The 26605-nt window shown below is 41.7% G+C and overlaps 1 protein-coding gene across 1 annotated transcript; it reads right to left on the bottom strand.

Moving 5' to 3' along the window:
- Positions 1–1499: 1499 nt before the first annotated feature.
- LOC149499525 (uncharacterized) lies at positions 1500–26605 on the bottom strand. The gene is made up of 7 exons (XM_089739751.1): positions 26235–26605; positions 20322–21243; positions 11397–11572; positions 4020–4165; positions 3807–3938; positions 3333–3716; positions 1500–2990 (listed from the first exon to the last, which is right to left on the bottom strand). Exons 1-7 carry the CDS (start codon positions 26551–26553, stop codon positions 2100–2102), a joined length of 2970 nt encoding a protein of 989 aa, XP_089595877.1. The 5' UTR covers positions 26554–26605; the 3' UTR covers positions 1500–2099.

Raw genomic sequence — 26605 nt, 5'->3', positions numbered from 1 at the left:
GCAGGACTCCCAATTCTCCGGAACTCCCGCTAGATGATAGTCGCCGTTCGTAGATCCGTTGTATGAGCTCGCGAAAATAACGGTCGATACCGTTCACTCAAGCCTGAAGAGTTCTATTCAAGGCGAGTGTCGCGATCCTACCGACTGCGCCAGTTAAGTTACGGCGAACGAGATAATTATAAAAAAAAAGAATTTATTTAATTAAAACGATGTTTATTCGTTTGAATGTACTACAAGACTAATTTACAATTACAATATATTTATTAAGTAAACTTATTACTAAATCTGCAACGGTGCAGTTTCTGTTATGACGCACGGGGTCATCCGATGTGCATTCAGTAAATACGGACGTCAGGCGATTGCCTAACTCGGGTCATGATGGTTTTAACTTAATTTGATAGACAAAGAAATATCGTTTCATATTCGATATTTCTTATTTTTATATTCTCTCCCAGCTTTAAGAGAAATCTGTTTTTTTCTGCAGCTAAAATTAAGTTGTTAATTGTTTTCTTCGAAATCAATAATCGCTCTCATAATTAGTTACAGTGTTAAATAAGTTAATAGTGGTTAATGTTGCTAGAAATAAGCCCTTACGTACATTTTATTATTAATTATTTTATTATTATTAAATTATTAATAATAATAAAATGAAATGAAAATCCGGAAGCCGGCAACGATATTGTTGTTGTTGTTTTTAAATTCGCCAATAAGCAGGCAAAGAGCGTAACCTATACAGCCTAGTCTGTCGTAGTTATATATATTTTTTTCGATAAATAGCTGGTGTATCTCTTTTTATTGCTTTTTGGGAGTTTTGACGTCAACTCGATGAATAGCACATTGAGTGAGCGTGAATTTCCGCAGACCTTTTATCTTGAAAAAAAAAAAACAGTCACTGCTATGTTAGCCACAGTTTTATTCCAATGCCTCAATAATCGTGAACAACGATTATTGACGTTTAATACACAAAACAACACCCAATTTATATATTATACATCACAATAAACTATTAAAAAAAACATTAAAATAAAACTTCAAGTGACGCTTCACTCGGGTTGCTCCCAAAACTCTCTGATCATATGTAATCAGAATAGAGTAATGGTAGGCCATTGAGTTTTTTACTAATGGAATCAATAATATCTAAAAATATTAAATAATTCATGGTTATAAGTATGTAATAATTATTATTACAATATATAAATATTGAATTGAACAAAAATAAACTAAAAAGTCTGTGAATTATAACCATTAGATATTTTTTTTAATTTGTTGTTCAAGTCACAGACAACTCTTTCGTTTGGCAGCATAAAGGTTTACTATAAGGCTTTCTGGGCTAAGCCCTTTGCCTAATTGCGAATTTAAAAACTATGGCACTCAGTTTTGGGATGTTATCAAATAAGTAATTTTTTTTTTTGTAAAACAATGCCAGGTTGAAATAAATGTTGATACATAAACTAAACAACGTGAAAAAATAAGGCATAGTTTTTCAAGTCCAAGCATTGTCCTTTGAGTTAACTTTTACGAGATCGAGAAGTTAAAAACTCGCACTCGGCACACAGGACACGGGCGATCCTCGTCCCGGCCCCCGCCTCGGGTGGCCGCTAGCTCACTTGGCTTCTCTAATAACGACATATCCTATACAAGAAGTGATATGAACAACACACAAACTTCACTTGAACGAGTTCGAACCAGATTACACCCAGATTAATTGCAGAGTGAGCTCCGTCATAGAAGCGCGCCGCTCCAGGCAAACTTCAACGTTAAATATTGAATTGAAAGAACCTCAAAGTTACTGCGCTCACTGAAGGACATTCAAGTCATTATACCTTGTATACATTATACATAGAGCCCGGAGAGTGCCAAGAGTACTACAGACAGCTGCTGCTGGCCCGCCAACTACACTGCGCGCGGCCGGCTCGTTGCAGCTGCTTTATGCCCGTGTTGCCTGTCTGTTTGTCGCTTGTCTCTGGAGCTCACATTATTGAGATCAGTGGTCTCCCCTGCTGCCACTGCGGTTGCCAGCGACGGCTTTTAACAAATTCCCCGGATATAGAAAGCCTGTACTAGAATAAAGTAGTGTTCCAACAAGCAGTCAAACCCCGTCACGCACTCTGCGGGCGTGGCGCTACTTGTAGAGGGGAGCTTTCCGCCTTATTAACGGAGACATCCTCGAACGGGGTGGGGAGGAGGCGCGGGGGCGGCAGGGCTAGCTTTAGTTTGTGCCAGAACCAGGGGTCGGTCCAGAGCAGGTAGGTGTTGATCCTAATGTAGGAGCGCAGCTCGGCGTCGAGAGGCAAGCGGTGCGGCGGCTCGAGGAACAGCAGCACGAGGCGCGGTGTGACGTCACGCAGCGCGGCCGCGTGTGCCTGGCGGAACTCTTGGCGCGCCCACTTGGAGCGCAGGAAGTGCCGCGAGACTACGATAAGGGTGCGGCGCGACGCTTGCACCGAGGCCGCGATCTGCACGTGGATCCACTCGCCCGGCGGCCAGTCGCGGTAGTGCAGGCACAGCCGGTACCCGTGCCCCACCTCGAGCCGCTTCACGAGCTCTTCCACCACCGCCTCGTCCTCGTGCGCGTACGATACGAACGCATCGAACCGACGCCCGTCGTCCGGCTCCGGCCGCCGTGGCAGCCAACCCAATCGCAGCAGCAGCACCTTGACTCTCAGCCGCATCTCGGGTCGCATCCCGCAGCCGGCTGTAACTGCGACCATCACTGCCAACAAAGCCAGCGCGCTGATCAAAGAGACGGTGACCGTTACAAACGAACTGCATTCAGTGGGATCGTTGATCTGTGCTTCAATTAGAGGGGTCCCGTCGTCACACGCCGCTTGCTCCATGTCGAGCACATACAGTTCGAGGTTCGTCACCAAGTCGTACCCGTGACATGTGCAGTCCAGCGAATTGTTGGCGATCCACAGAGGGACAGTTGATAACTTCGAAGCAGTCGGGCCGTCCAATCTATGCAGAGAGTTGTTTCTCAGATCCAACTCCTGTCAAAAGGAAATACTGATTTATCAGAGTTCATCGTTACATGTACTTGGAGCCGCAGCTTTCATTACTCCATTTCAAGATATGATCCGTTTCGGTGCTTTGTCAACAGTAAGACATGTGTATACTTCTTAAAGTCGGTTTATCAAGAAAGAGCACAGAGCACAGAGACAAGCCTCGACCGAGCTACGCTTCACTGCTGCCTACGTTCCAGAGTGGCAGGGACGAGTCGTGATCACAAATAGCAATAAGAAAGTTAATCTGAGAAGCTTGTCACAACAACACGAGCTACGATGTGAAATCGGGTCCCATTAAATTAATAATTAGAGTCGACCAGTACTCACCAATATCGTGTCGGGCAGATCCTGAAACCGAACGGTCTGGATGTGGTTGTGGGCGAGCATTAAGCGCCACGCGGGAGCCTCTTTGAACTTTAGACGCGATGGCATTTCGTCCAGACCCGCGCCCTCACATGACGCGATCGCCACCACACCATGCGAGAGGTCAAGGCGTACGGAGCAGGTGCAGCCCTCCTGGTCCTCACACAGGCTCGGTTCCGCACACTCCAGAGATCTCTGTTTCAACGCGTCCGCTAGTGAGCCACGCTCCTCGTCCCTACACAGGAGCTCCACGGAATCTTGTGCTTGAGTGCTGATGTTCCCGAACGCCAGTGCCGTCCAGTAGTCCAAGCAGTCGCACGGTAAAGTTGCTCTCAATATTATCTTGACCTGAACATAACAATAAAATGATTGCAAGTGAATGATTGCCCGGCGCCAACTTCCTATATTGATGTGCACAAAACCAAGCGTGGGACTGACCGATGCAGATGCCAGGTCGGCGATCACAGACTTGTAGTTCCCTGCGTCGACGGTGAGCTCGCTGACGGGCGTGCCGTTGAAGTTCACGGTCAGCTTTTTGGATCCAGAGCGCTCGTAGTGGAAATCCAGGTACTGTAACAATTGAATAGTTGACTGTTACAGTGGAGAACCGAGCGAACGACCTTCAGCCGTAGTACCAGGATGGACACTCACCGACAGGGAGGTGATGTTTGTGTAGGAGAGATCGAGAAGACTGAGTTGCTTCATGGAGGTCCGCCAGTCGCTGCACACGTGAGACACACCCGTGTGACCCAGTCTCAGCTCATCCAACTCCGTCAGCGCTTTTAGCGGGGAAGTGCCTGCGAGGGACGAGAGTGATGTAAAAGCTAATTCAAATTCAAATTCAAATTCAAAATCATTTATTTCAACTTAGATGTCAGTATAACACACTTGTTGAATGTCAAAATATAAATAACAATGTTAACTCTACCATCGGTTACAAAAAAAGCCACAGTCCTGAGAAGAACCGGCGAAACAAACTCAGCGGGCTTTTTTTTTCTCAAATTTTTTTTTTATATAGGTAATAATATTTGCAATAAACTAAAAACAAGTCAAAAAATAAAATTATAAAATAATAATAATAATGAAAAATTCCCACGTAGTGCCATCTAGTAGATAATCCTTAACTTCATAATATGCCTTGTTGCACAATCGTTCCTTGACAGTTTTCTTAAATCTATGAACAGGTAGTAATTGAACGTTTAGTGGGATCTTGTTGAAAAGTTGTACACCCAGCCCCCTAAAAGAGTTGCTTATTTTCTTAATTCGAGCCGCCGGCAACGCAAGCCTATGTTTGTTCCTAGTGTTCACATTATGCAAATCGCAGACTCTGGGGAATTCTTCAATGTTTTTACGCACGTACAATAAATTTTCAAAAATGTATTGGGACGCTAAAGTTAGAATTTTGATTTCCCTTAAACTTGTCCCTCAAGGATTCCCCCGGGTGCATGTTATAAATAGCACGAATAGCCCTCTGCTGCAGGATGAAAATGGTTTCGACATCGGCAGCATTGCCCCATAGCAAAATGCCATAGGACATAACACTATGAAAATAACTAAAATAAACCAGACGTGCCCTATCTTCATTAGTATACGTTCGTATTTTTATTACCGCAAACGCTGCAGAACTAAGTCTACTCGCTAAAAGTTGCATATATGAGGACCCCACTGCAGCTTGGAATCAACTGTTATACCAAGAAAAACTGTCGAACCCACAAGTTCCAGTGTCTCTCCACTTACAGTAATATTAGTGTCTACTTGTCTAACATTAGGGGTGGTAAATTTTATACATTTTGTTTTTTTGTTATTTAATAACAGATTATTAACACTAAACCAATGTACCACGCGCGAGATAGCATCATTCACATCGTCATAATCTTCCAATTGTCGTTTAATTTAAAAAAATAAGGATGTATCGTCAGCGAATAATACGTCCTCCTGACGGGTTTCAATAAACTTTGGTAAATCATTGATTTACACAAGAAATAGGAAGGGACCCAATATGTAACCCTGAGGAACACCCATATTAAGTAAAACACCGGAAGATCTATTTCCTTTAACGTCTAACTTTTGGATTCTTCCGGATAAAAAAAATTTAATAAGTTCTAATGCAACGCCCCTAATACCATAATGGTGTAATTTCCTCAACAATGTATTATGCTCAACACAATCAAAAGCTTTAGATAAGTCGCAGAATACTCCAAGGGTATTTATTATGCGACTCTTCCCAAGCCAATATATTTTTAATAAGATCTACACCTGCATCAATAGTTGAACGACCTCTAGTGAATCCATATTGTTTGTTATGAAGCAGGTTATTGGAATTGAAATGGTTCAAAAGTTGTTCCAAAATATATTTTTCAAAAATTTTACTCTATGTAGGTAGTGCTGAAATGGGCCTAAAGTTACAGGGGTCAAAAGTACTACCAGATTTAAACAGAGGTATTATTTTACTATATTTCATTAGATCAGGAAACACACCACAATCAATACAGTCATTAAATATTGTAGCAAGGTAAGGTGCGATTATATCAATAATGGATTTTATAACCTTAATTGAAATTCCCCATAAATCACCTGTTTTCTTAATATTAATGAGCTTGAAACTATCAATTATGTCCTTTATATCAATATTTGTGAACTTAAACTTAACACTGCATTTATCAACATGATCTTGCAGTAATGATTCGGAGACAGTAAGAGATGAAATTAAAGATTTTGTAGTAGAAGTTGGAATATCAGCAAAGTAGTGCTCAAAGGCACTGGCCACTTCTTGATGAGAAGTTATTACTCTATCATTGATTTTAAAGTTAATTCAGCATTGCTGTTTCTGACATTCCCAGTCTCCCTATTAATGATATTCCAAGTCATTTTAATTTTGTCACGTGCATTTTTTATAAGATTGCCTAAGTGCAATGACTTGGCCAATGTACAGACTTTTTTAAACTGCTTGGAATATTTAGAGACATACTCATGAAATGACTTATTACGATTATATGATTTTTCATGATAAAGATCATATAATCTCTGCCTACTTTTGTGAATTCCAACAGTCGCCCATTCATTGAATGATCTTTTATTATGTAAGATCAGAGTTTTAGAAGTAAAGATGACACTAAATTCAGAATTAATGACATTAAATAAATCCATGTAGGTAATGAACATGAACACTATAACAAACATTCGAAATTTTTGCGAAAACTTTACCTCTAAGCTTCTCCAAACGTCTAATATTAATAGGAACAAACGGTAGCTTTCTTGTACTATTAACATCTGAAACTGATTTAATTTTAAAAGATAAGAATTGTCCATTGTGGTCTGAACTTAAATGATTAATAATGTACCTAGTCAGGCCATAAGTATTGTCACACAGTAAAAACTTTTCTTTTAGAATGCTGACCACAAAAAAGTTTATTGAATTCGAATGTCGAATTGTTCATGAAAATAAAATGTATACTTTTAGAATTTTACTCATTTTTAAATATGGAGTGAACGCTTAAAGAAGACCGTGTTGCACTTATTGCGTTGCATCGTTGCGGTTACGCGTCAATTCAAATTTTTAACATACTGAAAAATTTGAATATAACCAAAAGATTCGTTTATCGTACCATCAAACGATACAATGAAGACTCTAGTGTAGATGACAGGTCAAGAAGTCGTCGCCCTCGGTCTGTTAGGACTCCAGCAGTGATAAAAGCTGTGAAGGCGCGAATTCAAAGAAATCCCAAACGTAAGCAGAAACTGTTGGCCCTTCAGATGGGGTTAAGCAGAACCACGGTGAAAAGGGTGTTAAATGAAGACTTAGGGCTTCGGGTATATCGAAGAAAAACAGGACATCGTTTGAATGTTCGTCTAATGGACCTGAGACTGAAGAGATGCCGCGCTTTGTTGAAGCGGTACGCGGGAAAAAAATATCGGGAAATTCTTTTTTCCGATGAAAAAATTTTTACCGTAGAAGAGAGCTACAACAAACAAAATGATAAGGTGTACGCACACAGTAGTGAAGAAGCGAGCAACCGTATTCCGCGTGTCCAACGAGGTCATTTTCCATCCTCGCTCATGGTATGGTTGGGAGTTTCTTATTGGGGCTTAACAGAGGTACATTTTTGTGAGAAAGGTGTAAAAACGAATGCAGTTGTGTAACAAAATACAGTCCTGACGAACCTTGTGGAACCTGTTTCTCATACCATGTTCAATAACAGGCACTGGGTATTCCAACAAGATTCGGCGCCAGCTCATAGAGCGAAGAGCACACAAGACTGGCTGGCGGTGCGTGAAATCGACTTCATCCGGCACGAAGACTGCCCTCCTCCAGTCCAGGTTTGAATCCGTTAGATTACAAGATATGGCAACACTTGGAGGAAAAGGCGTGCTCAAAGCCTCATCCCAATTTGGAGTCACTCAAGACATCCTTGATTAAGGCAGCCGCCGATATTGACATAGACCTCGTTCGTGCTGCGATAGACGACTGGCCGCGCAGATTGAAGGCCTGTATTCAAAATCACGGAGGTCATTTTGAATAAACTTTAGTGTCATAAGAATTTATGTTTTGTTAAGTTGATTTTGGTATATGAATGGTTACATAATGAATAAACTTGTTTCAATTATTTTACATTAAACATGTGACAGAATTTATGACCCGACTAGGTATTTATGTAAAGGTTTTACATTTGTGAAAATATTATCTATACAGGTTGCCGATGTGCTAGTTATTCTTGTGGGCTCTGAAAATAAATTGCTAAGGTTATATGATTTTAACAATGCTCTAAATCTAATAGTAGCATTTGTATTTTGTAATAAATTTATATTAAAATCACCACAGATAAAAATATGTTTATTAGAAACAGAAAGCTTTAATAAAACACCTTCCATTATATTTTCAAAAGAATCATATTATAACGAATTCGGGGGCCTGTACACACCTCAAGCTCTACACAGGCCATTTCAATAATCCGTTCCACAGAGAGGCTCACAATGTCTCTACGTTCCTTACATTTATAATCTTTATTAACAATGATAAGTGAGCCACCTCGTATAGCATTCTCTCTGCAGAAGGAATTCACAACCTGGTGATTTTTTAAATTACAATTTAATTCATATTTTTTAAGCCATTGTTCAGTTACACATAGAACATTGACTTTACTATAATCTAGGAACAAATCAATTTCAAGTTCTTTACCCATTAAACCTTGTAAGTTCTGATGCACCAGGTTGATCACAGTTGTTTTCAAAGAAACATTATTTGTTAATGGGCTGTGTCCAAATAAATCATATTTACTGCCAGAGGTAAACTCTGTTGTCTTAGTATTTAATTTAAATAACTCGGAATGGATTCCAAATTAATAAATGTCATATTTTTTTCCTGCTCAAAAGAAGCAGTAGGTTGATTAGCCAAATTCATGGCTAGATAAATGTGTAAAAAATAATGTAGCGAGTTTGCTACTTGTCTAAAATTGTAGCTACCTAAATAGTATTTATTAGGTTTTGTCATAATAATACATTTATTTTTTATCATGCAATTAATGTCAATCAATAGTATAGAATGTATTTTGCGATTTGCATGGTGTCATAACGTAATAATTATTCACATTAGAAATTGTCTGCATGAAATCATTAATACTATGTCTCATTTTGTTTTCCGCTGGCATACTCTGAATATATGGAAATGCAAACATGATGATCTTTTTCACCTGTAGTGTTAATAATTGATTTATTTGATATTTTATATCTCTTATATCTGCATTTTCCCTTCTCCTAATCATTATAATTATTGTTGTGTTAGGGCAATGAGTCATATTTAAAATATTATTAAGTATGTGGGTACATGAAGCCCCAGGCATACAATAATTTATGACAGATTGTCCCAAACACAGATCATTCAGCGCTACACCCATATTTTTTCTTAGTTCATCACTGAATATTCTAATAATGTTTTTAGTAAGCGAAGGTTTCATTATATTGTTTACAACGGGCTTAGAGGTAGAAATAGAAAATTGATTTTGACTATTGGAATAGTCTGGTACTGGAAAACCCGATATAGAGCAGTGGCATTTACAATTAGCATATTGTAATGTCAAAGATTGAAATCGCTCTTTATTATTATTACATAAATCAAGCAGGTTATCCATCACCGATATATGTTCACATATGTATTTTTGAGCATATTCATAATTTTTAATTACACTGTTCAAATCTGTTTTCATTGAATTTATTTGTGAGGTTAACTTTTCTATTTCTAACTCATGATTGTGATGAACATGTTGTAATTTTTCAAGTGAAGTATTTAGTTTTGTGCGCAGTGCATTTCGGTCTTTACATATAGTTTTTATACCTAGTCAGGTCATAAATTCTGTCACATGTTTAATGTAAAATAATTGAAACAAGTTTATTCATTATGTAACCATTCATATACCAAAATGAACTAAACAAAACATAGATTCTTATGACACTAAAATTTATTCAAAATGACTTCCGTGATTTTGAATACAGGCCTTCAATCTGCGCGGCCAGTCGTCTATCGCAGCACGAACGAGGTCCATGTCAATATCGGCGGCTGCCTTAATCAAGGATGTCTTGAGTGACTCCAAATTGGGATGAGGCTTTGAGCACGCCTTTTCCTCCTTTACCTCCTTTTCCGCCATATCTTGTAATCTAACGGATTCAAATCTGGACTGGAGGAGGGCCAGTCTTCGTGCCAGATGAAGTCGATTTCACGCGCCGCCAGCCAGTCTTGTGTGCTCTTTGCTCTATGAGCTGGCGCCGAATCTTGTTGTAATACCCAGTGCCTGTTATTGAACATGGTATGAGAAACAGGTTCCACAAGGTTCGTCAGGACTGTATTTTGATACACAAGTGCATTCGTTTTTACACCTTTCTCACAAAAATGTACCTCTGTTAAGCCCCAATAAGAAACTCCCAACCATAGCATGAGCGAGGATGGAAAATGACCTCGTTGGACACGCGGAATACGGTTGCTCGCTTCTTCACTACTGTGTGCGTACACCTTATCATTTTGTTTGTTGTAGCTCTCTTCTACGGTAAAATTTTTTTCATCCGAAAAAAGAATTTCCCGATAATTTTTTTCCGCGTACCGCTTCAACAAAGCGCGGCATCTCTTCAGTCTCAGCTCCATTAGACGAGCATTCAAACGATGTCCTGTTTTTCTTCGATATACCCGATACCCTAAGTCTTCATTTAACACCCTTTTCACCGTGGTTCTGCTTAACCCTATCTGAAGGGCCAACAGTTTCTGCTTACGTTTGGAATTTCTTTGAATTCGCGCCTTCACAGCTTTTATCACTGCTGGAATCCTAACAGACCTAGGGCGACCACTTCTTGACCTGTCATCTACACTAGAGTCTTCATTGTATCGTTTGATGGTACGATAAACGAATCATTTGGTTATATTCAAATTTTTCAGTATGTTAAAAATTTGAATTGGCGCGTAACCGCAACGATGCAACGCAATAACTGCAACACGGTCTTCTTTAAGCGTCCACTCCATATTTAAAAATGAGTAAAATTCTAAAAGTATACATTTTTATTTTCATGAACAATTCGGAATTCGAATTCAATAAACTTTGTTGTGGCCAGCATTCTAAAAGAAAAGTTTTACTGTGTGACAATACTTATGACTTGACTAGGTATAATTAATAGGTTTTCTAGGTTTTAATAGTTCCTCCATTTTATTTATAAACTTATTTAATTATTATATCTCTTATACTTTTTCTTACTAAGAACTAATCGAGAGGAATGTGTACTATCGGAGTCACCACCAGTCAAATTTATTGTAGGTATGTCACACTGAGAAGTGGTGATCACTGTTCCCGAAGCTGGTTCACTCTCGATCAGTTCCGAGTACAGGCTCTGTGTTTTTTGGGCTTTTAGATTTATTATCTCTAACCGTAAATTAGAGATACAATCATGTGCCTCAGAAAGTTTGACTTTCAGTTCAGCTGAGAGTTGGAGCGACTCAACATACTCACCGCTTTCATAATGAAAGTATATTACGAGAACGGGAAAAAGGCTCACCGGAGCCGACGTGTGCGTTGGAGTTGCCGGGGCAGAGGTCCAGGAGAGTCGGGTTGTCTGACAAGCTCAGCACCTGGAGGGAGACCAGTGTACCCAGCGCACCGACGGCTTCAACCTTCAACTTGTTGTTCGATAAATTTAGTTCCTTCAGAGATGTGATTTTGCTGAATAAATTCCTGAAACAAAAGACATTGTCCCATCAATATCATCAAATTGACAATTCGCAGCAGCGCTATTCACGTGCTCATGTAGTATATTAACACAATAAAATGAAAGAAAATAGCTTTATTTGATTCCATAATAATTAGATAGAATTTAATTCATTTGGTATTTAATAATGATATTACTAGAGGAAGAGGTATACCTAGGAAGAAATGGATGGATTACGTGAAACACGATATGTGTAAGAGGGGAGTGAGCGAACTAAATGGTATATGACAGAGGAGTATAGAGGGAGAAAGCATGTTGCGCCGACTCCAGGGGACTGGGAGAAGGGCAGGAGAATGAAATGAATTATATTACTAAATAGCATCTGAAGTGAACACCCTCAGGACAAAAGCCTCCTCCAAAGAATTCTATTTTTCCCTAATCTTTAGCAGTGGTCATCCAGTCTCTTCCTGCTTTGGATACAATCTCGTTCTGCCACCGGGCTATTTCTTCCGCCATGTGGTCCTTTGCATTTTGTGGTATTAATTGTCCACGGAGTGTCACCGTATCTCCCAGCCATGGCCAGCCCATTCCATTTGTAACTTTGAGAGAAGAACCCTTCCCTTTTTTTACAATATAAAATGTAGCAGATATTGAAGGCATAACCCCCCCTCCCTCTTCGTTTATAGTACTAAGTCCATGACCTCCGTGCACTCTTTTAAAAGCTTATATATTAGTTGAGCTTATATATTAGCTTGAGTCCCTATGTGACCATTTGAGTCACCGCCCAACAGTAATGCCTCCTTTGAAGGTATTTGTTGTTGATGGTCGTCCAAAGTTGTCCAAAAGTTGTCTTTTTCTGCTCTGCTACAACCCGCCTGGAGAACAACAACTTGTCGTCAATTCGAGTTACCTCTAGGGTGCTATCTAGGTGTTCGGCCTTGACAGCGATTGCTACACCATTTCTTCCATGCCTGGCGCCTACGTACATTAGTTTGTAACCCCCTCCGCTTCTGCGTACTTTTCCACCAGTCCATCTGGTATTTTGAAGACAAGCGATATCTACTATTCTACGCTTGAAGAATGAAGTAAGTTCTCAGTCCTCGTATATTGCGCGTCGTTTCGCGGCGACGTCCTATCCGTTACCCTCAACTATTTTATAACCTTTTTGTATCTAACTGCTTACTATAATAGAAACTTGGAGAGTTTTTTTTGGGTTTATTAAAGTGGTCGAGACCTGAAGAACAACGGCCGGTGCGGCCGTATCAAGCGGTGCGACCACCAGCAGTGATTACACTAAATATGATTTACACGGATTTGATTGAATGTTGTTACACGATCATATTCCTCCGTCGTAGAACTTATTCGTGAACATTTGTTAAGGTAGAACAATTGGTACCACCCCCGATTACTCTCTTTAGACAACCCATACCCTGGGCCAGGAAGGTCAAGTACCTGGGCGTTACCCTGGATGCATCGATGACATTCTGCCCGCATATAAAATCAGTCCGTGACCGTGCCGCGTTTATTTTCGGTAGACTCTACCCCATGATCTGTAAGCGGAGTAAAATGTCCCTTCGGAAAAAGGTGACACTTTACAAAACTTGCATAAGGTCCGTCATGACTTACGCGAGTGTGGTGTTCGCTCACGCGGCCCGCACACACATAGACACCCTCCAATCCCTACAATCCCGCCTTTGCAGGTTAGCTGTCGGGGCTCCGTGGTTCGTGAGGAACGTTGACCTACACGACGACCTGGGCCTCGAATCAATTCGGAAATACATGAAGTCAGCGTCGGAACGATACTTCGATAAGGCTATGCGTCATGATAATCGCCTTATCGTTGCCGCCGCTGAGTACTCCCCGAATCCTGATCATGCAGGAACCAGTCACCGTCGAAGCCCTAGACACGTCCTTACGGATCCATCAGATCCAATAACCTTTGCATTAGATGCCTTCAGCTCTAATACTAGGAGCAGGCTTAGGGACCCCGGTAACCGTACTCGTCGAACTCGACAAAGAGGTCGACGTGCAACCTAACCCATGCATCAGCCCGCTGAGTTTCTCGCCGGATCTTCTCAGCGGGTCGCGATTCCGATCCGGTAGTAGATTAATTCGCGAAACAATTGCTCTTGAGTTGTTAGGTCTCCTTCGGAGGCGCTCGGGCAGTTGTTAGCAAATCCCACCCCTCTTGGCTGAGCCTTTGCTCGCCCACCTGTCCTGGTGAAACTGGAAAGGCCTTCGGGCCACCAGTAAAAAAAAAAAAAATAAAAAAAAAAATTAAAAAAAATAAAAAAAAAAAATAAAAAAAAAAAACAATTGGTACCTGCCTGCGGGATCCGAGCACCGACATCGCGACATCGTGGTGGCGTCGCTCGATGCGAATTGTTAGAAACATTATATTTATTAATAACGTCATTTAAATGAACGAGCTTAAATAAAGTAAATTATCAATAATGATAGTTTTCCTCTTCCATGTTTATATAATATGTTTGAGATAAATATGTGTTTCTGTACAAAATAATTTTATTTATTTGAAAACGTAAGAAATCCTAAATTTAAACACACTCTTCAAGTACCAAATCAGAGATTGACGGTTTATTAGAAAAATGTTTATTGTATGGCCATTAAAATTTATAATCGTTTATCTGATATTTTCAAGGTCAAAAAGGATCGACAATTCAAAAACAATGTTTTAGATATTTTTTAAAGAAATGTTACTATGGCATTGATGATTAGATCTATTATTTTATGATTTTAATGGATTATGAATGTAATTAAATTCTTTATGACTATAACTTATGAATATTATATTATACATTGATATGTTAGTAATCTTCAGTTAATTCTATATTTATTTTATACCAGCGACCCGCCCTCGCTTCGGTTCGGAAACTTTAATTTATTATTTATTTCTCCACTATTTAATGAATGTTATTATACATATAAACCTTCCTCCTCAATCACTATCTATTTAAAAAAACCGCATCAAAATCCGTTGCGTAGTTTTAAAGATTTACTTTTAAAGATTTAGACATAGGGATATAGGGACAGAGAAAGCGACTTTGTTTTATACAAGGTGGGCCAAAAGAAATCGTCCTATTGGCAGATGCTCTTATTTTTGCAAATGGCCGCCAATGTCAAATCTGTTTTAACATTTGTGGACTGGACAGGTGCAGAATACAAGTGAACAAGCCATGGAGCTGTATTTCGTCAAGTTCGAGCCCCGTGAGCTCACCTACAAACGTTAGGGCGAAGCTGAAATAGCCTCTCAAGTATATCAGTATAGGTAGGAAAAAAAAAAAGGAGCTGTACACTTCCCAAGAACGCAGAATAATCGTGTCTATTTTTTTGTTCGAAAACTCCGCTGGTCAAACGACAACAATGAACGGTGCGTGCTATAGGGCCAATTAGGACTGGTGGACATGTGGTTCCAACAGGAGCAATGGCGCACACTGCGCGAGCCACAACCGATATTCTGAAGGCGGCGTTCCCGGGTCGCCTCATCTCTCGTTTTGGCGATTTGCACTGGCCCGCAAGATCGCCTGATTTAACCGTTCCAGACTTTTTTGTGTGGAAGAAAATAAATTTTAATAACTTTAAATTGAAAATAGTAAAAAAAATATATATTTTATTTTTAAAAAAGCGTGGGGTGCTTTTTAAGATATTATTGAAATAATAATTCTTCTACTCATATCTGTCAGAAAAATATTTATAACTAATAACACCATGCACGTCGTCGTCGCCTGAATGATAAGACGTCCGGTGCATTCGTATCGAGCGATGCACCGGTGTTCGAATCCCGCAGGCGGGTACCAATTTTTCTAAAGAAATACGTATTTAACAAATGTTCACGATTGACTTCCACGGTGAAGGAATAACATCGTGTAATAAAAATCAAACCCGCAAAATTATAATTTGCGTAGTTACTGGTGGTAGGACCTCTTATGAGACCGCACGGGTAGGTACCACCACCCCGCCTATTTCAGCCGTGAAGCAGTAATGCGTTTCGGTTTGAAGGGTGGGGCAGCCGTTGTAACTATACTGAAACCTTAGAACTTATATCTCAAGGATGTTGGCGCATTTACGTTGTCTATGGGCTCCAATAACCACTTAACATCAGGTGGGCTGTGAGCTCGTCCACCCAATTAAGCAATAAAAAAAAAATGCACCTCACGCTTTTTTAAAAATAAAATATATATTTTTTTACACTATTTTCAATGTAAATTTATTATTCAAGTGAGAACATGCTGGAATTTTATAATACCGTCATATATGTCGCATGCCTCTAGCAAATAAATCATTTGATTTGAATTGAATTGAAAACATTATTGTAAATGAGTTGCTGATTCCATTCTACACTATAGTCATGAAACTGTTAGGATCATTTTATTTAAAAAGAGACGTAAAATTAATAACAAACTCTTTCGAAGTATGATTAAAATATATTTATTTAACTAGATCCAATCCTCATACCTATCATTTATGTAAATATTATTATTAAAATAGTCAGACTATTAACTTGTAGAAGAATTCATGACTTATAGTTTCATAACTTCTGTTCACGTGACACTCACGCGAGGCTAAAGAGTTAGATGTAGAGCTCGTCAAGGCCGATCTGTTAGAACAGGGCTTACCGGTGAATTCTGTGCACCGTATGCACACCGGTCGCGGTAGGGAGCCATATAATATGGTTCTAGTTACCCTCCAGCCTACCCCCGAAGGTAAGAAAATCTTCAACACACAGACCATCTGTAGGCTCTCCGGTATCGCCGTCGAAGCCCCTCATAAAAAAGGCACTCCTAGCCAGTGCCATAACTGTCAATTGTACGGGCACTCTTCCCGTAACTGTCACGCGCGCCCCCGATGTGTTAAGTGTTTTGGCGATCACGCCACGGCCCTCTGCGCTCGCGACCAAAAAACCGCGACGGAACCGCCTAGCTGCGTCCTGTGTCGAACACAGGGTCACCCCGCGAATTACCGTGGTTGCCCCCGAGCCCCTAAAATAAATCGCCGCGTCGCCCGCCAAAACCGCCTCCAAGCTTCCGGCCCAGACACCAAAGCCTCGGCACCCTCTGTGTCGCAGGCTAAGCCAGCGTTCGTTCCGGCGCCGGTGCCCAGTGTCTCGGCCTGGGCGAAACCGCTGCCGTACACGAACACGGCTACAACTCCCTCCTCCGCGATTCGTCCCGCCCCCGGGACTCGTCCCACCCCCGCGCTGCCTCCACTGCACAACACTTTATCGTCGTTGTGCAGGAATACGTCGACGTATACGCGTCACTAAATACGTACGTCCTCCCTTCACTCCGCCGGTAATCAATGGCGTATATAAGTAGAGTAAAGCCCCTATCCGTAACGATAGGATTTTTTAACGCTTACGGTCTCGCAAATCAACGTGATCAGGTTTCTGACTTTTTGCGTGACCATCAAATTGATATATTTTTAGTGCAGGAGACCCTACTTAAGCCCGCGCGCCGTGACCCTAAAATTGCGAACTATAACATGGTCAGAAACGACAGGCTCTCTGCTCGTGGTGGTGGTACCGTCATTTACTATAGAAGAGCCCTGCATTGCGTCCCGCTCGATCCTCCCGCGCTCGCTAACATCGAAGCATCAGCGTGCCGAATCTCACTGACGGGACACGCGCCGATCGTTATCGCGTCCGTTTATCTTCCGCCGGATAAGATCGTTCTAAGCAGTGATATCGAGGCGCTGCTCGGCATGGGGAGCTCTGTCATTCTGACGGGAGACCTAAATTCTAAACACATCAGGTGGAACTCACACACCACAACCCCAAATGGCAGGTGGCTTGACGCGTTAGTCGATGATCTCGCCTTCGATATCGTCGCTCCGCTAACCCCGCCTCACTACCCGCTAAATATCGCGCATCGCCCGGATATACTCGACATAGCGTTATTAAAAAACGTAACTCTGCGCTTACACTCGATCGAAGTAGTTTCAGAATTAGATTCAGACCACCGTCCCGTCGTTATGAAGCTCGGTTGCGCTCCCGATTCCATTACCGTCACGAGGGCTGTGGTGGATTGGCACACGCTGGGCATCAGCCTGGCTGAATCTGATCCACCATCGCTCCCGTTTAGCCCGGACTCTACCCCGTCTCCTCAGGATACCGCTGAAGCCATAGACATCTTAACGTCACACATCACTTCGACATTAGATAGGTCATCGAAACAAGTTGTAGCGGAGGACTTCCTTTACCGCTTCAAATTACCCGACAATATTAGGGAACTCCTTAGAGCTAAGAACGCCTCGATACGCGCCTACGACAGGTATCCTACCGCGGAAAATCGTATTCGAATGCGTGCCCTACAACGCGACGTAAAGTCTCGTATCGCCGAAGTCCAAGATGCCAGATGGTCTGATTTCTTAGAAGGACTCGCGCCCTCCCAAAGGTCTTACTACCGCTTAGCTCGTACTCTCAAATCGGATACGGTAGTAACTATGCCCCCCCTCGTAGGCCCCTCAGGCCGACTCGCGGCGTTCGATGATGACGAAAAAGCAGAGCTACTGGCCGATACATTGCAAACCCAGTGCACGCCCAGCACTCAATCCGTGGACCCTGTTCATGTAGAATTAGTAGACAGTGAGGTAGAACGCAGAGCCTCCTTGCCACCCTCGGATGCGTTACCACCCGTCACCCCGATGGAAGTTAAAGACTTGATCAAAGACCTACGTCCTCGCAAGGCTCCCGGTTCCGACGGTATATCCAACCGCGTTATTAAGCTTCTACCCGTCCAACTCATCGTGATGTTGGCATCTATTTTCAATGCCGCTATGGCAAACTGTATCTTTCCCGCGGTGTGGAAAGAAGCGGACGTTATCGGCATACATAAACCCGGTAAACCAAAAAATCATCCGACGAGCTACCGCCCGATTAGCCTCCTCATGTCTCTAGGCAAACTGTATGAGCGTCTGCTCTACAAACGCCTCAGAGACTTCGTCTCATCCAAGGGCATTCTCATCGATGAACAATTCGGATTCCGTACAAATCACTCATGCGTTCAACAGGTGCACCGCCTCACGGAGCACATTCTTGTGGGGCTTAATCGACCAAAACCGTTATACACGGGAGCTCTCTTCTTCGACGTCGCAAAAGCGTTCGACAAAGTCTGGCACAACGGTTTGATTTTCAAACTATTCAACATGGGCGTGCCGGATAGTCTCGTGCTCATCATACGGGACTTCTTGTCGAACCGCTCTTTTCGATATCGAGTCGAGGGAACCCGCTCCTCCCCGCGACCTCTCACAGCTGGAGTCCCGCAAGGCTCTGTCCTCTCCCCCCTCTTATTTAGATTATTCGTCAACGATATTCCCCGGTCGCCGCCGACCCAGTTAGCTTTATTCGCCGACGACACGACTGTTTACTATTCCAGTAGAAACAAGTCCCTAATCGCGAAGTAGCTTCAGAGCGCAGCCCTAGCCCTAGGACAGTGGTTCCGAAAATGGCGCATAGACATCAACCCAGCGAAAAGTACTGCGGTGCTATTTCAGAGGGGAAGCTCCACACGGATTTCCTCCCGGATTAGGAGGAGGAATCTCACACCCCCGATTACTCTCTTTAGACAACCCATACCCTGGGCCAGGAAGGTCAAGTACCTGGGCGTTACCCTGGACGCATCGATGACATTCCGCCCGCATATAAAATCAGTCTGTGACCGTGCCGCGTTTATTCTCGGTAGACTCTACCCCATGATCTGTAAGCGGAGTAAAATGTCCCTTCGGAACAAGGTGACACTTTACAATACTTGCATAAGGCCCGTCATGACTTACGCGAGTGTGGTGTTCGCTCACGCGGCCCGCACACATATAGACACCCTCCAATCTCTACAATCCCGCTTTTGCAGATTAGCCGTCGGAGCTTCGTGGTTCGTGAGGAACGTTGACCTACACGACGACTTAGGCCTCGAATCTATCCAGAAATACATGAAGTCAGCGTTGGAACGGTACTTCGATAAGGCTATGCGTCATGATAATCGCCTTATCGTAGCCGCCGCTGACTACTCCCCGAATCCTGATCATGCAGGAGTCAGTCACCGACGACGCCCTAGACACGTCCTTACGGATCCATCAGATCCAATTACCTTTGCATTAGACGCCTTCAGCTCTAACACTAGGAGCAGGCTTAGGGACCCCGGCAACCGTACTCGTCGAACTCGACAAAGAGTTCGCCGTGCAACCTAATCCATGAATCAGCTCGCTGAGTTTCTCGCTGGATCTTCTCAGCGGGTCGCGATTCCGATCCGGTAGTAGATTCATTCGCGAAGCAGCTGCTCTTGAGCTGTTAGGTCTCCTTCGGAGGCGCTCGGGTAGCTGTTAGCAAATCCCACCCCTCCTGGCTGAGCCTTTGCTCGCCCACCTGTCCTGGTGAAACTGGAAAGGCCTCCGGGCCACCAGTAATCCTTCAATCATAAAAAAAAAAAAAAAAATCACGCGAGGCGACCGCGACCGCACAAAAAAAATGGCGGATTTTGTCACGAATTGAGCGGAGCTACAAACAACTATTATTATAATTTGAAGGCAGAACCAGGACGATTTCTGAAAGTGTACCGGATTAGGCAATTTATGCATTTTAAGTAAAGCGAAGATTATGTGAAATTGTAGTAATACCTAAAAGGGAGTATAACTAAGCAGTGCTTGGATTTTTCGACGAAAGCCAAAATAATATACCGAGCTTCTTATCATTTAGGCCACGATGACTTTTTTATTATTACGAACAATATCACCTAAATTATTGAACGCATATAACAGTCTTCTTACCTAGGCAAGCTTTCAATTAGGTTATTTTCAAAGTCCACAATTGTCAAATTCAATGTATCTCTGAATAAATCTTCTGGTAAGAGCCGCAAGGCACAGTTCCTCATACTCAGTAAATTGAGAAAGGTCACGTCTCTGAGTAATCTTAAGGGCAGTGTTAAGGACAATTCCGCGACCTTCAGCGTACGGAGCTGACGGCACCGGGACACCCAGCCCTCGGGCAACGCCAGCTCCGACAGCTGGACCCCGTGCAACTGCAGCGTAGTTATATTAGAGCAGCCAGACCACGACTTCGAATCTTTCCACGAGAACAACTGCAACTCCTGCAGGGAGGACGGTCTGGATTCCGGCGGGAAGTTCGTCTCATACCCATTCAAGATGACCGTCCGAAGCTCCACCAAGCGTCGCGCATTCATGGAGATCGCATGCTCGGCGTGAATTCGAACATGCATTAAGTGACTGAAGTGATTCAAGTCATAGTGTGTCATTCCGACATTTATTAATTTTAATATTTCTATTTGACGAGGGAAATGGACTACATCATCTGAAGACAGATTCACGTTTATTATCCGCAAAACTTTCAGTTGCACTAAAGAGAGCAGGGCGCCGGTCTCGAGCTGCAGATGCGGTGCTCCGGTCCCGTCCAGGTCGAGGCCGGCGAGGTGCTGGAGGCCGCGCAGGTGCCGCGCCGACAGAGAGCTGAGCGGCGGATCTTCGAGGGAGAGACGGTCGAGCACCGTGACATTGAGGGCGGCGAGACCGTCCAGCAGCGAGCCCGCTCCGACGCCGCAGCCGCGCACCCGCACGCTCGGGACGCGCGCGCCACCAACGAACGACGGCATCCCCGCACTAGCCAGCGTCACTCCCTCGGGACACTCCAGCTTCACGAACTGAGCCTCCGAGAACTCGATGACCACTTGCAGCCCTGGAAACGTAGGGGAAGCATGAGACAGACTGCAGTGTTTGCATGTGCTTAATGTATCGATATTAGATGCTTGGTGACTGCGAGATGATATTCCCGAAGCTAGCAAAACGCTCAGCCTGGACCGACCTTAACACACAACATACATTATACTATAATTACTGAATTATGTATATAGAACAAAAACGAAATTACCTAATTTTACCATTTATCCATTACATTTTTTTATGTTAAACTTCTTTAAGCGCATTGAGAGTAAAGGGGAATGCCCATTTCAGGCCCAGAGCGGACAATAGATTAAAGAAAAAATACTTAGTGCATTAATTTTGTCATAAATAAATATGCATTTTATTTACTTTCTTCCAAATAAGCGCCACTACAGTTTACAATAAGTAGTTTAAAAAAAGTAACTCTATTGAAAAAACAAGGTTTTTGATTTTGGCGGGAAAAATATTGCCAACATCAAACCCATCAAACACCTTTTACGTATTAAGTAAACATTTTAAGTATATAAATAAATCATTTTAAGTATTATCATTAATCAATCGATTTTAATCGATTATAAGCACATAAATTAACATCAAAGACATGCCCATTGAACTTTAACTTGTAACTATACTTGAGACCCTAGAACTTATATCTCAAGGTGGATGGCGCATTTACGTTGTAGATGTCTGTGGGCTCCAGTAACCACTTAACACCAGGGTTGCTGTGAGCTCGTCCACCCATCTAAACAATAAAAAAAAAACTTTACTAGTATTGTTATTTAAATATGTACAACTAAAACAAAAACATAAAAAATATAAAAATAATGTGTACTCGTAAAAAAATAATAATAAATAAATTAACTATCGGTTATTTAAAAAAATAATCGATATATGACTTTCATGTAATTATTTTTCTTTATACTCACAACACTGAATTTAATCTCACTGACTTTAAGATAGGCTATAAGGTCTTGTAACCATTGGCCGTAAATAAATAAAAAAAAATCTCACTGACTGACACTTCGCTTGCTGCTTGTGCTTGCGTTCAAAATGGATGTATTTTACTTTTATCAATAACGTTTCATACTACGACTGAAAAACATTGTGTGAATTGTGGTTTTAACCTGACCGAGATTTAAAACCGTGTATATGCTCTCCTGTGCTATTTTTAGATGATTTACTGATTGTGTATGAAGATGAAGAAAACATAGATATTTAAAGGAGTATGTGTGTTTTTTTATACCCTAATAATTACAATTGGATAAAGATACATTAGGAACATCTTAAACACTAAGAAAAGAAAAGTTCTTAGTATCTCAGAATCCGACATTTATTTATATAGAAATTTAACCTCAAAACGAATTTTTATTTTTATTATATTTTTTATAATAGTGTCGTCAATTTCAATATATTTTTTAGATATCCAATACATTTAAGAATTTGAATCAGTCCATTTTTATAGTAATATTTGAAGTCCATCTTGGGCACTAGCACTATGGAGAGTGGGCATTCCCCTTTAAATCGCGACAGATTCGTTACGGCTAGAGAGAAAAGATAGAATTTAGGAAGAGTGAGAGTGAGAAAATGGACAGTTCGTCTTCGGAACCAGTCGACCGTGGAGCGCGGTAGGTCGTTATTGCTATCATTAACAGTGGAGATCACGCGCTATAGTAATCGGCAAACTTCTTGAGCAAATGACCTTGACTGCGCAGAACCGAATTTTAGATCACTTTGGTGGTGAGGGTGAGGCGCGACGGCAGGGGAAATCGTATCGAGCGCGTTATTGGTAGATCAGTCGAACCTTGCGTCCCGCACCGCGCCCTCATTCCGCTTGCTCCCAAAAGTACGCTTGCGTACAGTGGAAAGTCTATCGTTATTAATCGTTAAGTTATTTGTTATAATTGCTTGTGGACTTTGTTGCCATTGCTATTTGTTGAGTGTTTGTTGATTTTTTATAAAACATACACTATGCCGTGACAAACTGGTGTAGTACTTAAAAGAAAGGGTAGAAAATTTGTGTACGACGTATATTGCTTCATTATAAAACAGGGGAAGAATGATATGGAAAAATTAAAACAGACTTCGGAAGCAACAAAAACATCAGTGAGTACTGTTAGGTGCATTATTAACGAAGCTAAAGGCTCTGGCTTGCTCGCCGTGTTTCGGACTCCGGGTAAGAAAAGATCAGGGAAGAAGAAAGTTACCGGAATGGATAGTTTCGTTCAATCTGTAATAAAAAGATGTAATCATAATAACTACATAACAAGCAGCGAAACTCCGTAGGTACCGTAGAAAGGCTTCGAAAAATTTAAAGAAGATATAAGTTTTAATGGCTCGGAATGAAGCTTACGACGAATTATGAAAGAGCTAGGCTTCAGATGGAAGAAAAGAACAGAAAATAATCGGAAGCTGGTAAATGAAAAAAGTAACATTCGATTACTACGAATCGAATATCTTCAAAAAATAATTAATTATAGACAAAAAAGAAGACCGAATCGATCGAGTTGTAAACTACGCCGATGAGCCCTATGTCGACTCATCACGATGATAGCGACTCGGGTGATGAAAACAGTGATGATGATGATGGTCAAGATTATGATAACGAAAAAAAAATTACAAATACCAGCTTCGCTTCAACTGAACCAAGACCTGGCAACAGCTCTAGTTTTGACTTAATAGAAGGAATATCTATTTTACCCCAAGATTAAATTATTACAATTATTAACCTATATGTTTTGTTGATGTTCTAATAAATATATAAATAAATACATATGTTGATTTTAATAATTTAATAGCATTATGACGCAGAGTAAGTAATGTTTTTGCACGTGAGTGTACCATGCGCAAACTTACCCCCACTACGTCAACAAATGCTCAAGAAGTTTGCCGGTTATTATACCTTTAATTCTTTCGGTGGTGATTTTAATATTAATTTCGCATTCCCTGAGTCGCAACCACTTGTCGATTTTTTACAAGAATAATTAAATTTAAGGATGAATAATGAACCGAACATTCCAACAACTCGATCGAGAACCATAGATGATATTGTCTATCGATATTTGGAAAATATGCATGCAATAAACTTAGTAATAACATACGGTATCAACTGCGGCATCAACAGATGCTTCTGGCATACGTCGGGAATAAACTAAAACTATATATTACTAGAGGTCCCGCAGTAGTCGAAATTCGACTATAATTAATTGGAACTGTTAGTTTGTACACTATTATGATTGTATTTTAAACTTCTATATTCACAAATTTCGCCAAGGCTCCACTATAAAAATAATAATAATAAAGACAAACAATATTTAATCTATTCTCAATTTGACCTCAGACGTCAAGAACAAAAGTTTGACAATAAATAGTATGCATGCGTGTGTGCGTCAAATACATGTATGTAGTGTGTGTAATGTTTTCTTTATTGATTTAATGTATCTTTTATGCATTATTTAAAAAAATTAGCATTGTGCACTTCTTCTCTATATTCTCTATAAGTGTGGAAAATTTCATACTCCTCCGTCCGCGCAATTTTCGTAAAAAGGGATACAAAGTTTTTGCTTCACGTATTAATATTTAGATTAAACAATTCGTATTCATATTTTTTTCAGTTGCATGAAATCGGAAAGAACGCGCACATTTTTGCGCACCTAAGTATATACTAGGATTTTTATTATTTTTTTAATTGCATGGATGATTTGACGAGCTCACAGCCCACTTGGTGTTAAGTAGTTATCGGACCCCGTTGACAGCTACAACCTAAATGCCGCCACCCACCTTGAGATATGAGTTCTAAGGTCTCAGATCCCTGCCCAGCAGCAGCTGCCCCACCCTTTAAACCGAAACGTATTACTGCTTCACGGCAGAAATAGGGAGGGTGGTGGTACCTACCAGTGCAGACTCAAAAGAGGTGCTACCACCAGTAGAACAGGTAAGTTTCTATTGCTTTGCGGCCAATAGGTCAGTCAGGTGCTCAGGTTCACCACAAATATTTAAAAAGGAGGATTTTTTTATTTGTGACAAAACGTTATTAGATCGTGTAAAAGCTTTTTCGTATTATTATAATTTAAAAGTAAGTTTATTTATTTATTCATTTTTATTGCCTTTGTAGGCAGACGAGAATACGGCCCACCTGATGGTGAGTGGTTACTGTCGCTCGTGAACTGCAGCAATGCTGGAGGCAGATCTAAGCCGCTGCCTACCGCTCAATACTCTCCACAAGCCTCCTTTGAAGAAGGACATGTCACAGCGCTCCGGAAACACCGTGGAGGGGAGCTCATTCCAAAGGCGGATGGTACGTGGCAAAAATATCTCTGGAAACGCACTGTGGATGAACGTAGTGGCTCCAGGTAGTATGGATGAACTCTACTCCGGTGGCGGGCGGTACGATGGTAAAAACGAGATGATGGTATCATCTTCAACATTCCCCAGAGCACTCCCTCTACTCATTGTTTTCATATTTATTTTCAATCTAACGAAGAAAGTTGATTTTGAAATTTTATTATAAAAAAATAGGAAAATGCGTCACAAGTCGAGAAAGAAATTCATGAAGTATTTATCTACTCATGGCAGTGTTGGTGAGAGCAGCAAAAACTTGCGCCAGCGTTTTAAGTTCAAGAGGTTTGAAAAGTGGAGCAAGATCGATGTATGTAGGTACTGCTCCCAGTTACAACATGGCTGAAGAGTTAGAGGCACACCACAAAACGGAATGTCCAATGAAGCTTAGTGCTTGGGTGCCACAGAGACTTCTCAAACTGATCTGAATAAATCGTGTACTCATTTGCGATCCCCTATTAAAAAGCAATAAAAAACCCAACATTTTAAAAAAAAAATTGAAAATTTGCAATGATATCTGTAGTAGTCGACCAGTAGTCGATGAGCCTACTAGCAATAGTAGCAAGAGACAGAATCAACGGCAGGAATTGATCGACAGGAAGGGTGCGGTTGTTCATGATGATAAAGCCCGACCACACGTATCTGTGGGGCCAGCGCGGCACGGGTACTTACCGCTTACACTGAACGTTGTTCTGTCCGTGTCTGGTAGCTTCATCACCGGCCCCACGCGAGCGCAGAGGGCGGGCAGCACGCAGCGAGGGCCGCCGCCCTCCGCGCCGCGCACCAACACGCACAGCACAGCGACGAGCCAGCCACCTCCTCGCGGTGCTATGAAGTGTCGCGCACTTTTGTATGTCACCCCGAAATCCATTCTATAAGAGCGCAGTAACGGCCGCTCGCGAGTGTTATTGCGGCCACATTGAGCTGAGGCGGTGGGAACAACGTGAGCGGGTCGCGGTGCGCCCCCGCGTGTGCGTCCATACGCCTTCATTCAAATAAGTAAAATCGTTTTAAAGTACTCGGTACATGTAACTATTTACTTA

Source organism: Bombyx mandarina, chromosome A1 (genome assembly GCF_030267445.1).
Source record: "Bombyx mandarina strain Sakado chromosome A1, ASM3026744v2".
NCBI classification, from domain to species: Eukaryota; Metazoa; Arthropoda; class Insecta; order Lepidoptera; family Bombycidae; genus Bombyx; species Bombyx mandarina.
The sequence above is the reverse complement of the archived record's forward strand: the minus strand, read 5'-3'. Positions and strand labels throughout refer to the sequence as shown.